Source organism: Neodiprion fabricii, chromosome 1 (genome assembly GCF_021155785.1).
Source record: "Neodiprion fabricii isolate iyNeoFabr1 chromosome 1, iyNeoFabr1.1, whole genome shotgun sequence".
Classification (NCBI taxonomy): Eukaryota; Metazoa; Arthropoda; class Insecta; order Hymenoptera; family Diprionidae; genus Neodiprion; species Neodiprion fabricii.
The window spans coordinates 22,526,810-22,541,341 of record NC_060239.1 but is presented as its reverse complement, the minus strand read 5'-3'; the positions used below and the strand labels follow the sequence as shown (position 1 = coordinate 22,541,341).

The 14,532-nt window shown below is 42.6% G+C and overlaps 1 protein-coding gene across 1 annotated transcript; it reads left to right on the top strand.

Moving 5' to 3' along the window:
• The first annotated feature begins 343 nt into the window (after window positions 1-343).
• Window positions 344-2,764, top strand: LOC124174809. The gene is made up of 2 exons (XM_046554314.1): window positions 344-1,758; window positions 2,481-2,764. Exon 1 carries the CDS (start codon window positions 770-772, stop codon window positions 1,724-1,726), a length of 957 nt encoding a protein of 318 aa, XP_046410270.1. The 5' UTR covers window positions 344-769; the 3' UTR covers window positions 1,727-1,758; window positions 2,481-2,764.
• The last annotated feature ends 11,768 nt before the right edge of the window (window positions 2,765-14,532 follow it).

The window sequence follows — 14,532 nt, the reverse complement described above, 5'->3', positions numbered from 1 at the left end:
GTGAATAATTTTGTGAAACGTATATAATTTTTGAACAACTGGTAAGTTCGAAAAATTAACGTTAAATGTGAATAATCTTGTTTCTAACCAAGGTCATAGCCCTATACTGCGCAACTATAATGTAGTTATTTTGGTTTCTACTAAAATATCGATGACGGCAACGGTAGTCGAGTTGGCGCGGAATATAAAAAGGGGGAAGCACGTGTTCTCTCGCTCAATCGGCATTAACCGCAGCTCCGAACCGCAAAATAATCATGAATTAGCGTGTGTCATCGTCGGGTCATCACGGGCCGTGGATAATATATATAAACAGAAGTGAGGCGTGCTAAACTTACAGTACTCGATGACATTCTGTCGCGCTTGTTCGTCACGTACACTCTACGTTATACATCTGTTTTGGTCTTATGATGGTGTGCACTGGAGAATACACAGATCTCAAAGGTTCAAATGTTTATTGAACATACAAAGATGTGGGAATGTACGCCAATCGAGATAACGACAAGTTCGCTATAGTGAAGATAAGATTGCACAGTGAGTTTTCGAGTGAATAGTCATTGCCGCGGTTGATTTTGAAGAGAATGAGAACGAATGAACTGATGGAAACAAAAACTGATCAGGTTCTGAAAGAGATGAAGAGTGAGGTTAAAGACGACTATTTGATAGTATTGATAGCGCTTCTCAAGAACGGAGCATATTAGTAGTGCCCTTCAAGAAGCGGTGTCACGTTGAACCACTTGCGGATGAAAATTCTGAACCAACCATCTGTACAATGGAAGAGGAACAAGTTTCGAAGCAGAGCGTCGCTATCAAGAAAGAGCACAAGCCCAAAGCCATGTCTTCTAATAAGCCAGACGACAGAAAGAAAAGCCGAGATAAGAAAAAACAGCAGCACAAGCAGCAGCAGCCAAAAGCAGAGTTGCCGCAACTAACCAAGGAACCATCATCAAGTCGGAAGACGCATGGTCCATGCGAAGATGCAGCTTGTGCTGGAACATCTGCCTGTGACGACACAGAATCTGTGTCGTCAACCAAACAAAGCTCCCTCCTCGAATGCTGGCTCGAAGAATTCACAAAGAGCTCCAATAAGTACGAGTGCAGCAAGATACTGCAAGGTCCCGAGTTTACAAAAGAACAAAGTGACATACTGCGACAGTCATTCACCCAATTGTCTCGGAAGATGTCTTGCATTAAAACAAACAGCTATCGTTTCATGAAAACGCACAAGTGCAAACGCTGCGAGTTCTGTATATCACATCAATGCATGCCCCTTGATTTCTTCCGATCTGTTCCGTTCGGCGCTGAGCTCATGGATCAAGCATACATGGTGCCAGGTCGGACAGTTGTGTGCGACTGTGGTTTTTCCTTCTCTCACGCACATCTTAAAAGAACGCGACACGTAGTGGAGCTAAGTTACGTGGAGAAGCACACATCTCACTTGCAACTATACAACCGTTCTGTCGACGTCAGTTGCGCCAAATGTTATCTCAAAATCGTTATGAACAATTCAGGTAACAACGTCTGCTGTGATCTGGCCACCTGGGACTCTGTCGCCGGTAATGCTCGTAAATCGTTCTACGCTGCTGTTCAAGGTTGTTTCCACTATTCAGGAACAACCGCACAATCATTGGATGAGTTTATTGCTTGCAGTAAGGGTTGCTGTCTCATATTTCATCATTGCTCTGGAAAGATCGAGGCTCCCGGCGCCAGCAGCTCATCATCCGGTTGACTATGTTCATCGACACCATTCCATTGACTTTCGTCGTGTAACAGTTGAATTTAGCCGCCAAAGCAGCGACTACGGGACCCAATGATAGGTAGGTCCGTAGGGAGGGGGGCTTTCACCTAAGCGGTGATACGACGGGTAGGGGAATCGATCAAAAGGTGTAAGCGAGAGACGACGAGAGAATCGATCGAGAGAATAAGCGGGAGACGACGGGTGAGGTGGATCGTCATGAGAGTGCGCTCAAAAGAAGAATCATACGAACGGAGACAGACAACCGACGAAATGAAGTAAACGCATACGGATTCCCGATTAAGGAGAACCCACCAATATATTACGGACGAGGGAATTCGAATTGGCCGGGCACTGAATTCGTGAGCGCAACCGAAGAGATGGAAAAGGGGGATCTAAAGAATATCCACTATGACGCTTATGATAAGTTTTTATACATATTCTGACCTGTCTTGTTTTTATTTGTAATTTTATGATTATGCCTTTTATGGAATTGTTGTCGTCCTAGATGTCCCCATTTTATTTATACATTTATTTATTATTTTCGTTGATAGTTATACGCTCATTTTATTCGGTCCTAATTTATTGATATATGTCATTGGGTCATACCAAACGTCAGGAATTTCGTTTTAAATAAAAAAACAATAAAAGTAAATTGATAGCGGCATCTTTTCGTTAATTGCGAGGGGCTCCGCAATTGGAGTTAATCCTAGTCCAAATAAACCGCGAACTCGAAAAGTCCGTTACAGTCGTTCTGGTGAATAAGTGCAAACAATATCATCCAATCCACCACTGAGCTGAGAGTTCGAGCGCTACTGGAGGCACTGAGACCGACTCTTGGTATCAAAGAATATTTTTGCTAGGAATTATGTGTATCATCATCACTCAGAGCAAATGTTGTTCGGAGAAACCATTTTCCTTCCTTATGATAAAAATGTTAACCGTAATAGGTGGCACCGCAATAGGCTTGTTTTCCTTATCACACGGGAATACGGGGCTCACAGTTGTTCAGAATGATAAAGTGGAGGAAATAAATGCACATATTCGATGTTGTCGACATTCGAGAAACATTTTGTTTCATTGTATCCTTCCTTCACAGTATTTACGTAGTCAGTTTAGGATCAGAATTGAAACGCACGATACAAACTTCACATCAGAGGAGCTGTAAGTCTCAGCCGACTTTGAAGCGAACCTCGTTCAGCGTCAACAACCACCCAAAGTATCGTACGGTGGGTTATTTCCCGCCTAAAAGAATGGAAATTCAAAGTAAAGAACCCAGCAGAGGAGATGAACCAGGATAAACCGACGTCAGAAGTGTAGGCTGCATAATGTGACGAAAGCAAGGTGAAAAAAGGGTTGAAGGGACGGCGCTGCTGTTGGAAAAGACGGTTTGCTTACAGTTACATCATCCTCTCGGAGCAGATCAGTGCTGAGGGTGAAAAAGAGCTTCGCCGCAGGCTTTCCCGGGCCTCTGCAGCACAAGGTTCCAAAAATAAAACGATATTGCCCGGCGCGGGTCAAACAAGAGCTTCGAAGCTTTTCAATCCTGTTTCGCCATGCTTCGCTATAGGACCGCAATGCCCGGTCTGAGCGAGCTTTTCGGCTTTAGGATAGACTTTATGGTAAGCAGCTTCGATTCTCCGTTAAGGTTACGGCTTTTAGCGGGCGTTGGGTGCCGTTGGATCGCGCCAACTGCCTTCTGGCTCACGATACTTCAGATCCCATCTATACCGAAATTTACTTGATATCTTTATCCGATACGGAAATTCTCCTGCGTATTCATAAGACACTAACGTGCGTTTCACTTCGATACAGAGAATACCGCGGATGTGTTTTCCGAAAGGCTGCATGGTCTTTCCAAACTCTCACGTCTATTCGTAAAGCGTACACAACGGCTTGATCTGGTGAAACCGATGAATAAGAGAGTCGACTCGCTTTCGAAAACCTTGAGCAAAGAAAATCTGAAATCTCTTCCTGCTTCATTCTATTTGATACTGAAACACTATAGTCTCAAAGAAGTGTTGGTATATAGACACCAAGAAAGCTTTTTGAATCAATATGAGAATCATAGTTTTATGTTTTACGAAAAGCGTAACGTAAAATTTTGCAAAACCTGAGAAGATGTTGTCATTTTCTTTTGTTATTACGTGGAAACCTGAGTATGTGTATGTATAATACGGTTTGGAATGCCTTCGTAAAATCAGCTCTTTCATAACCGGAAATGAAAGCAAACCCAGCCACCGGGAAGAATGGAGGCGGTTGAATAGAACCGCGAGGTATTGGAACAATCTCTGTAACGGTAGACAATGGGTATAACCGGTAAGCGAGCTTCCCTGCAACGCGACTACGCTTCACCACCTACCTCCCAGTGGGACAAGAGAAAGTCATTACGAACACGAAAATGGTCTTGTTCACCAATTAGCGCTTTCCGAATTCCCAAGTACCAAATCTCGACTCTCTGAAACCTGCAAACTCGCCTTGTTCCCACCTAGGGACGCGTATGATGGTACACCGAGGAATGATTGAAACGCGCAAGCTCAAGTGTACCGTTTCATTGGCTTCGAGCAGTTTATGGCTGACTAAGTGACGCTCATCTGGAATCTTGACTGGCTCAAAGTGCGGCGCTGACAAATCACAAAGTAGATCCCGCCGCAGTGCCATCATTCCGGTCCAAATATAATTCACGCGTCTGAGTCCAGTAGGTAACGAATCGTCGTGCCTGCACCTAAACTTACTTCGAAAGTTGTTAGGGGAATTCTATTTCGAAAAGATTGACCTGATGACACCCATCGGCGACTTTCAGACTCGCCTAGGAAATTCTAAGCGTCGCTGGCAAACACTGCCGTCGACACTGAGTAAACACCGAGTGGCTCTCTTCTTCGACCACCTTACCTAAGCCCTACATGTGGGCACCTACCGTCAAGCAGCACACATCCTTTCCGGGAACACCGAAAAGGGTATTTAAATGTTACTATCTCTCTTCCACGCTTGACACGCGTAAACAAACGGGTCTTCACGGTCTTTGATGCATCAAATCCAATGCCAATATTGTCATACGGTGAAAGTTCTTCTGGTGTTGGAAAAACGATCAAAATGCTTTCAATTTTCGAAATTGGCTAACCTGAAATACAAGATTCTGAAACCGTGGCATGGATCACATTTGAACAAAAATGATTTTAAGGAGTGAACTGGATGCTGCGCATATCAAGATGAAATTAAGGACCGAAGTCTGGATCATTGCATGGTTCTTATTAGAGCAATGTGTTTAAAAAATGCTTTACGGACTGAGTCACGTTGTCCTCGCTTCCAGTGTGAGTGCATCTCTCTAGATTCAAAATTACAAAAAATCAGCAGGATGATAAATGCACTCACAATGAAACGAAGACAGGAAATCCCCCAGAGAAATGATGCATCGATTCTGAATTCAATCTATTAACCTCATCATCAAAATTTAAGTAAAAGAAGATCCGTTTTGGCAACCTTCCCAACGTCCAACACACTGTGGTTGCTGCGATTAGATTCAGTGTATTAAAAACTGTGTGGAACCGGAGGCGGAAATCGTCACTTCTGCCTTCTCTGTCCTTCTTCATCCTCCGTGTGAACAAGATGAAAGGAGAGATTCCGAATACATTAAAAGTCTCCAGTCATTCATCGGGAACATGCAGGGTGAGAGTGGTGATCTTTCCAAATTATAACGCACGCATGCATTTCAGACTAATTTTTCTTTCCCCGCGCGGGAATTTCGGCGTCTTACATCATGAATTGTAATTCCTTACAAAATTCGTACCGCTTGAAGAATATTTTATCCGAGGGTTCATTTTTAGCGAACGGAGAAAAGGCTCTATGGCGCGATGGTACTTTAGCGAGAGTAGAGCCGAAGTGCCATTATTCCACGGTATTGACTCGAGTTTGTTATTTCAACTACGAGGCGACGAGGTCTCTTCGGAGTTCTCGGATAACCCGGGTGTCTCAGACCGTGCCGAGACGCCACTCCGCAGGTTCTCTCTTTACAACAAAACATGTTTGTTTTACTTCCGTTTCTCCGGGTCAATTTCCCACCCTTCCCTAAAATTCCACCCGGCACCTTAAATTAAACCCTACAAGGGCCGCTGTGTCGTGAATTACAGGGTCTTGACGGCTCATCGATCCTTGAACCGTGGCATCCAGGTATTTCATTCAGTTCTTCGAGTTCTTCCAAATCAAACGATCCAGACGTGTCTTGACTCCTGCTGCTGGCCTAGTACTCCACCTCTGTAAAATGTTCCGAGCCCCTAAACGATACCTCGATATCTCAAGTAACAATCAACCCATTGAAACCTTTTTTCGGTAGCGGTTTGCGGCCAAACCATGAATCACAGGTCGCTCCTTAGGTTTCCCGTTACGGGATTTCATTCTATCGAATCAAATATACAACGGTTACCAACGCCTGGCAGCAGCACGTGCCTTATAGTTTTTATTTTTTCGTAATGGATTGGATTTCCTTAAGACCCTGGCCATCCGGGTCCACGATCAAATGTTACAAGATAAATCAACTGCAACGATCACGTGATTATCTCGAAAGCTCGTTTATCCTTAACACCCGTTAAGCTGAAGTGATTCAAACCATGTTCTAAAAATCACGGCACCACGGTTTATCACAGTCGAACAGGTATGCATATAGGTACGTGCCTAAATCCTTGCGGCACTCTCACTCCTTTCTAAAGATGGTACCCTCCCTTCGAAGTTGCACCGGCACGTGGGAGCTTTCCTTGGTTCGCCGAGTCTCCGAGTGTAGCAACAATCCCCCTCGAAGACGTAAATCTTTATACAAAACAGAGCCCACTTAGCGGCAGATTTAGCACACGACGGTGACTACGTTGTACGACTACAACGGCCGCCTCCGCGGTTTGAGTTAAATGGCTTACGCAAGACTGAGCCAAGTGGTAATGAAATGTTTCACCGTAGTGCAGATAATACACGTATTTCCACCGCTTAATTCATCCCTGGACCCGAAGCCCAGAACCCCGCTTTGATTCGATGCTGCGCACGGTTTAGAATTTGTTATCCTTTAATGGTATTGAAAGACAGACGTGGATAAGCTTTGAGACCACAAATGGGCAATGTTTAGTGCACATAACGCAGGTACTAGTCCAACTTCTCATTTTGCTTACGTTACGTGTCGAATACATTGAATAAACAAGACACAGCATTACGCTTTTAACTACTTGAAACTCAAGAATTTGGTTGTTCATTGACATTTCCATCGGTAGTTACGGCATTTCACTTCAAGATATTATATATTCTCAAGGTTATTTGAATTTCATTGATATGTTTGGTCGCATTAGTGAAGTATTGAACACTTGAAATTTGAATATCGATTTCAAAGCGCTGCTTTGAATGAGATATCGTATTAAGTATTACAAGTCGAGGGTTTCAATGGTATGTCTTAGTTTTTTCCTCGGCCGGAGATTACTCAGTTCAATTGATGCCATCGCAAAATTCGAATCAAGCATCTGAAATAAATATAATTAAGTCAACGAGAACTTTCCAAGATGAATAAGAATTGTTGATCTCATACGATTTGAATTTGAATTTATATAGCTACTGATGATAAAGTAAAATAATAATTGTTGCCTTGATAATTTTATAGGGCATAATTATAAATACTCAAGGAAACGATATTGGGTAATTATTTCTCTAGATTGAAAGGTTATCGACTAGATGGGGCCCTGAAGTAAGGATGGATCGTTATACGAGTAACTGGAAATACCGTGAAGCATGATTTTTTGTACAGTACAGAAGCACGCGAGGCTTACGAGCCTCATAGTTGTTATAAGAAGCTCCGTTTATGGATTTGACCTGAATAGAATGATGGAATAAACTATATAAACGGTAGTTTCGAAATATGTCGTGAGGAGAAAAGTGGTTCGGGTTTCCACGTCGAAGTCCCGCAGTCAAACCAAGAATGTGTGACGGTCTATTTGTAACTGATGTTTGTCTTTACCTCATTGACGTTGAAAGCTTTTACCCTCTGAGAAGAAAATATCTAGTCTTCACCTAATTACCCGTCGAAAAGTTTTATCACGTTGATCAATCTATTAGTGAGTCGCTTTTGGGTGAGATGAAATTGGTTTATCTGTCGATCTAATCAGTTTATCTAACCCACTGTAAGTCCAACGGTGGAAGTGATTTTTCCACTAGGACTGATTATTCTCAGATATTTTCTCGTATCGTAGTCACTTGAAAATATACGTGGAATCGTATAATCAATCGATACCTGTACCCCGTTCCGTAACGGAAATAAACCGCTAACTCATTTCAACCGCTATATTAAACGTACCGTACAGCTGCAACGAAGCCTGTAAAGATTCTTTTTCATAAAAGCACCCGGCTTGATCCCGTTACTGCACTCGAGGTGCAGCAAAAAGCATAAAATAATAATGAAAAAACTCCTAACGAATCGAGTAGGTACCAGAGTTACTCATATTTCCATTTCTTTTCTCAGTTGTTACGATGGAAAGAAACTGTGTAATTACACCCAACTGATGCACGGAGACCCGAGGAAATAACACCTGTTGTCTATTATTTTCTGGCGTTGCTGTGGAAGGTTTGAATTCCTGCGAATGAATAGTACGTAAAGTAAAAAGTGTTGACGTATGCTGTAGATGCTTTCCACACACGAAAGTTCATTTAAAATCTATAGAAGGAGCGTAAGGACTGATAAACTATTCGAAGGCTCAGAATTCCACTGCTCGAACGGAAAAACGTGCACGGCAACCGTACGAAGCATACCTCAAGAGCGGTCAATCACATATGACTAACCCGAACGTCCATCTGTTGTACGGTTGACCCTTTCAAACAATAAGACGGATTAATCATCAAAATGGATCAACTATTGTCGTCGGCTACCGCCCATTGAAGCCACGCGCCTCAGAATGGAAGACATTACTTTTTCGGTCGAGATCCGACACCCTGAAGGGGGCATCCCTTTGAACACTGACCACACATCGATTCGCGGTAACCACAACGCGGCGGTTACACGGATTGATGAATCGATACTGTGAAGTGGATTTGTGGAAATTGTCACCTGAGTAGATTTGAGGAAGCGGACTAGTTCCGTCGATACTCTAGCTCGCAAAGTGAGGGTAGGCCCTGCCACTTCAATCTCGACTTTAATTGATTTGTCGTTCCAGTTGAAGGATTCACTGATTCGGAGGGCTTCGAGGATGTAGAAATTAACTCACGCAACTGTTTTACAATGTTTCGATGATCTGCCATAAAACAACTTTTGTACAACGATTCGTTATTGGGAGGGTAAAGTTTTACCATCGGGAGATTAATAACTTTATAACTTAGAAAATGGATTTTGGATTAAATAATAATCTCGTACAAGCATGAATCAAAACCAATACGATCACGTGAGAAACAACTCACTGTCATTTGATGAAAAGTCCTTTCGTATTTAGCGTGCATTCTGTGCTGTTTCAAGGAATACCGATGAAAGAATGATATTGGACATTCACATTCGATGGTTGATTAAATTTTTGATACCGCTGTTGCGAATGTGGTTTTCAAAGCTCAGTCGTTACTGTAGCATGATTGTGCGAGGACGTTCTTTGCCAGAGGTTTCGCTGCAGAGGTTTTCCCTCTGCGAAATGACAGCCGCAAAGGAGGTTTTATGGCTATTTTACGCGTAATATCATATCTCTCCGTTATAGCCGACCCGTGTCACAATGCATTTCCGGTTGGGATTGTGCAGGGTTCTCACGCTATGCGGTACGACTCGTGCGACAGGCGCCACACGTGATATCGTTGATGTCGCGTTTTACAACCCATCCTAAAGTCATCACGTGACTGGATATTTCATCTTTGTATCAGAATCCAGCATCAGCCACCTTTCCTAGGCCAAGATTTTCAATATTTTCTTGCTCTTTCTTCTCCAAGAAACAAAGAAAACAAGAAATTTCCACGCTCTCGTCTTATGGATTACTGCATAAAGCTTGTCGCAATTTCTGCGTCGCGTCGGTTGAACGAGCGATTCGGTAAGCAAGAAAAAGGAACATCCACGTTACGATCCGAGAAAACTGTTACAACGATTAATAAATCAGATACTAATTATAGTTTAGCTGCTTCCGTTGCGCGTATTATATGGACAACGCTACGTGCCGGGTATTAAATTACACGATAGATACACGGAAGGCGATTATGATGCGAGACCGCTCAGCGATCGCGACCACGTCGTTAACAAACACTTTGAAAAAAGCGCTATACAAACGGGCTCAAACAGCACCAGCAGCTACTCTCGGATCTCTTGAACACTGGAGGCATACCGTATTACAATAATTCAAATTAACACCCGAAACCAGAACTCCGTTACACTTTGTGAAAGCGACGTGGTCATGTAACGCATTACGCTGTACGCGCATTGCAAGTCGAATAAATAAAAAATAGAAAATTTTGTGAGCCCCCGTGACTAGGAATTACCGTCTGGGTGTAATGGAAATTTAATGGTCGGTTAGAGCTGGACAAAGTTTGATAGACACGGCGGTGAACTTCGGGTGGTGGCTCGTCTTTGTTTTCTTTTATTACAACTAAATAGTCGGAGCACAGCATGGAGCATGCTTTGAAACGTGATCAAACGATTCAAAAGCGCCGCCGGGATGGGCAGGCGGCTAAAACCGACGTCGCGACGTCTCGAACGCGGGCGGCAAGCCATCCTAGCCCAGCCGACGACGAGTCACCGACGGAAGTGCATTTTAAGTTTTATGTTTCAATGAGATCCGGTGGCGCGTGGGCCCGGTCTTGATGTCCCCGAACGATTTCAACCTCCTCGACGCCACCCGCGCTTCACGTTTCGTGACTTAACCTTTACTATCCATCTTCCAGGTTCGAAGGTCCTTCGCGAGCCCTTCGGCACGATTAAGCGTAATCCTGTTACAGCTCGGTCAACCTTGTGCACATCCTTTATGATCCTGTTTGTTCCTGTAGATTGATAAACGAAACAATGTAACGATCTTTTTCCCCGTAAGACTACGCGAATGAATAATTACTCGTAGCTGACTGTTGGAAGCTAGTTGCGTGTGTCTGGTACCGTTTTTCGATTAGTGATTATACCTACCTCTGTTATATTTACAAATATTTCAGTGATTCTGGCCAACCTATATCGCTTCATCAGCTATCATTCAAATCAGTAACATGAAGTTGAACCAGAATAAAATTTTATGAAACCGTACGGTGTCAAAGTTTTCGTGATTTTGGTTTGAATCCTCGTTATTCTACCGAATGAGAAATAATCGTTCAACTATTGGATAAATATGGTAAAAATTATTGAGAATAGTTTACACTATCGGTATGCTAATCGTATAGAAATTGCAGTGGCTCAACTAAATGGATAAGATCACATTAGTTGAACACATATAATTAGCGTAATGTAAACTAAACGAAGTGAACTACATACGCAAACATATTTAATTCAATGAAAATCAATAAATATCGGTTAGATATTTTTTGCGGCGAGATATAATAGTAATTCATGCCGTTGCTTGCATTGGTAGTACGAGTTATGAACGCCGTGCATGCGGCAATACGGATCGTTCTGTTTATATATTCATGAAGGAGAGAAAACATTAGCTTTCTATAAAATATTTCACCGAAGTGTGATGCACAAGGCCTGTCAGTTAATTAACTATAAAGAGTTCCTCAGTCAGTCTTCAAATTTTTGTTTTACTACAGAAAAAAATGAAATTCATTCTGAAAAAAAATTGTTCACACTTGTTTTTAAAATTATTTAAATGTATATAAATCCTGTGAATCAAACTGGAAATAGACGTGAAAATTTATCACCACTAAACGTGAACCAATATACATCTAGAGATGTGATGATGGGTTGTCAGAATTCGTTAATAGCGCCGATCATTTGGCTGACTTTTTTTCTAGCGTTCCTGCAGTTGAACCGTTAAGGGTTCTCGTTGTCAGTCTACGTGGTGCATCACTTGTGCACGCGTATGGGTGCGAGCAAATTATACACGAGGCTCGCTAGATCGATCACGGCAGTTTTTGTCTCTTGCCTATCCATTTTCATACGAACCAACACTTCTTGTACAAAACCATTTTCGTATTTCATAACACCTTATGTTGAACTTGTAACTTTTCTCTTCCTTTAACATCATAAGCTTGCCATTATTCGAAATTTGAATCTATCGTAAATGTATTAAACCATTAAATGTTTAAATTTTTTTCAAAGTTTACAACTTGCTTGGGTAGAGCTTGGCTCAAGGTCACAGTGTTAAGGCCGATTTTCTCAGTTGCAACTACGTTATTTGTTCATGGACGAATCATAACCGTAAGATTCAGTCTTGTCGAAAATTTGTATACAATCGAATATTTTATACAGCTATTTTTCAAACATGCACAATTGGAGTTCAGTCATTATCGATGTTCGCGGCATTGACAGGAAACAACTACCTTCAACGAGGCAAAATGGTAGTCTGGTTGTGGTTGAGAATCTCGCAAAGGCACATCACGCATCTGGGATGCTAAACAACAACGGGAATGGAAGGTATAATCATCCCATGATCCTACATTCATTCTAATTGTACACAGGTGGTAATCGTTCCAGTTACGAGGTGAAAATGTACGGCGATAAAGTGGCGAGTGCTGGAAGGAGCGTCGAAAGCCGAGATTTTTATAACTTGGTCTGAGCACGGCACGGTGTGTACGCGTGGTTGGAAAGAGCAAAATGCACGTCAGCATAGCTCGCTGTAGTTAATTAACCCCTTTTAAATATCCTTATCCGGCATCCCTAATTTTCCGAGTACTACATTACCTCAAACCAGCTTAGGGCACCACTCACGTTGCCGCCTTCGCGCGTCTGAGCAAATATAGAACGCCACGGGAAGTAGCTCCTGTTAATTATCCATACTACAAGCCCTCATAACCCGGTAGACGGTTAGAAACTGCGGAAAGGCGAGAAGCACAACCTGGAACGAGCAGGGAGCGCAACTTCATAACTTGAGGCTGGGGGCCCAGTCGGGGAGAGAGAGACAAAACGACGGGGAGACTTCGCTGATTGAAGAAGGACAGGAATCGGCCTCAGATGACGCTGGGTGCCAGTTGGTTTCTGTTAATCTCGAGACAGAATATTTCAACCTTTGACCAGAACACGGCGCGCTGATGAACACCAAACGGTCTCTTTTTATACCCGTGGATTAGGTTTGCTCTTCGTAGTTGGCTGGGTGCGCGCGTGCAGAACCTTGCCTCTATTTTCGAAACCTTTTTCTTTATCATATCCGCAGGATTATGTATTTTCACGTGACTACGCATTCCTATATCCTTCCCGCTGCAGCTATTATGCGTGGATCGTTCTTTTTATGATACTGGATCATGGACCGCAGTATTCTCCTCGGAAAGCGAAGGGCTCATATTTTATGGACGGTGTCCTTGATCCGCAAAGGTAGAAGACTGAGGTGGGAATAGCAAGTGTGTTACTCTGACGTTTCAGAGAATAAACAAGATCCACTATTCACGCCTTGGACTGATACACGAGCTTGTCGATGAAGATTTTGGAGATTCCATGAAACCGTTGATGAATTGCAGTTCATTAAACTTCGTTCGTTGGATTACATATTACATATTACTTACTGAGGGATCCCGTTGAATATCCACATTCTCCAAGTATAGTATGAGTTGATAAAATAAATGTATGCACAAATTCTATTTTACCTTTCCCTCCGTTAGTCGTTAGCCTAAAATCTCACGCGTGCGAATATAAATCGCGGTCGAGTTTCTAGAGAGAACAGTAGGTATTACAATTTCGAATACCGCACGCGTACAGATTGTAGTAGGGATTCCTGAGCTCGGTAGTAATAGAAACCAAATTTTGCTCACATGGTTACCATTCCATTTCGGAAGAGATTAGTAATTGTTCTAAGTCATTAGTAAAACTCTCAAGAAGCGTATATCACTCAGCTTAACGGAGGAGCACTAAAATACTGACGTTATATCGATTTGCTAATTGTTTTGGAAAAAGCTTTCTCGGTTTCTCGGTAAGAATTGGGTGGTGTTTTCTATTTTCATTTCTTGTGACCTACAGCGTATGGCACGCCCATCAAGAGCTGCAGTGGAGCATATGCAGCGTCTTAAGAAAAGGTGGAGATCAAGAAGTGGAGGAAGGGTTGAGGAAGTCAGCTGTTCAGCGCTGCAGGCCGTAGGTATTATTAATAATCACGAAAATCATAATCATAAGAATAACATATAGACTTAGAAGTCTGGCCAATTATATGCCGTATTATTAGCTGCCGTGGTTCAGCTCGCCTCACTCAGTTAGGTGCATTCAATATTGAAACGAAGCTCGTGAGGGAGTCCCGAGCATCTAGTGAAAATAAACCGAATCCCCCTCTCGGCAAAACCCGTCAGTCTTGGATAGCGCCATGTGTTCGACGCCACAAGCTCATTCGAACGATTATAGCTAGTACATTCACGTAGCGTACACAGTTGGCCGGTGTTCCTTCACTACCAACCACAAGCCGAAGAGTTATTCCATATACCAATTCTCATTTGGTTCCAGTATTATTTATAAACTGAAAGTAATACAGTGAATTTCAAATCAGCCTAGCAATAGTCACGAATAACTCTTGGCCTTCAGTAGGTATCGAGGAATTGAAAAACGGGTAATGGAATTGTGGTTTAGAGTGAAGCAAAGCGGTCTATAATTCATTTCGTGAAATATTCACCAACTAAAAGCAGATGTACGGCAATCGGAAACGCTAGTTTTGATGAGAAAAACGGAGGAAAAGTCTGATTTTCTGTAAGTCCAGTCAGAG

What these genes read in the sequence shown, in the direction of transcription:
- LOC124174809 (XM_046554314.1), top strand. Translation starts at nt 770, where the DNA reads ATGGAAGAGGAACAAGTTTCGAAGCAGAGCGTCGCTATCAAGAAAGAG.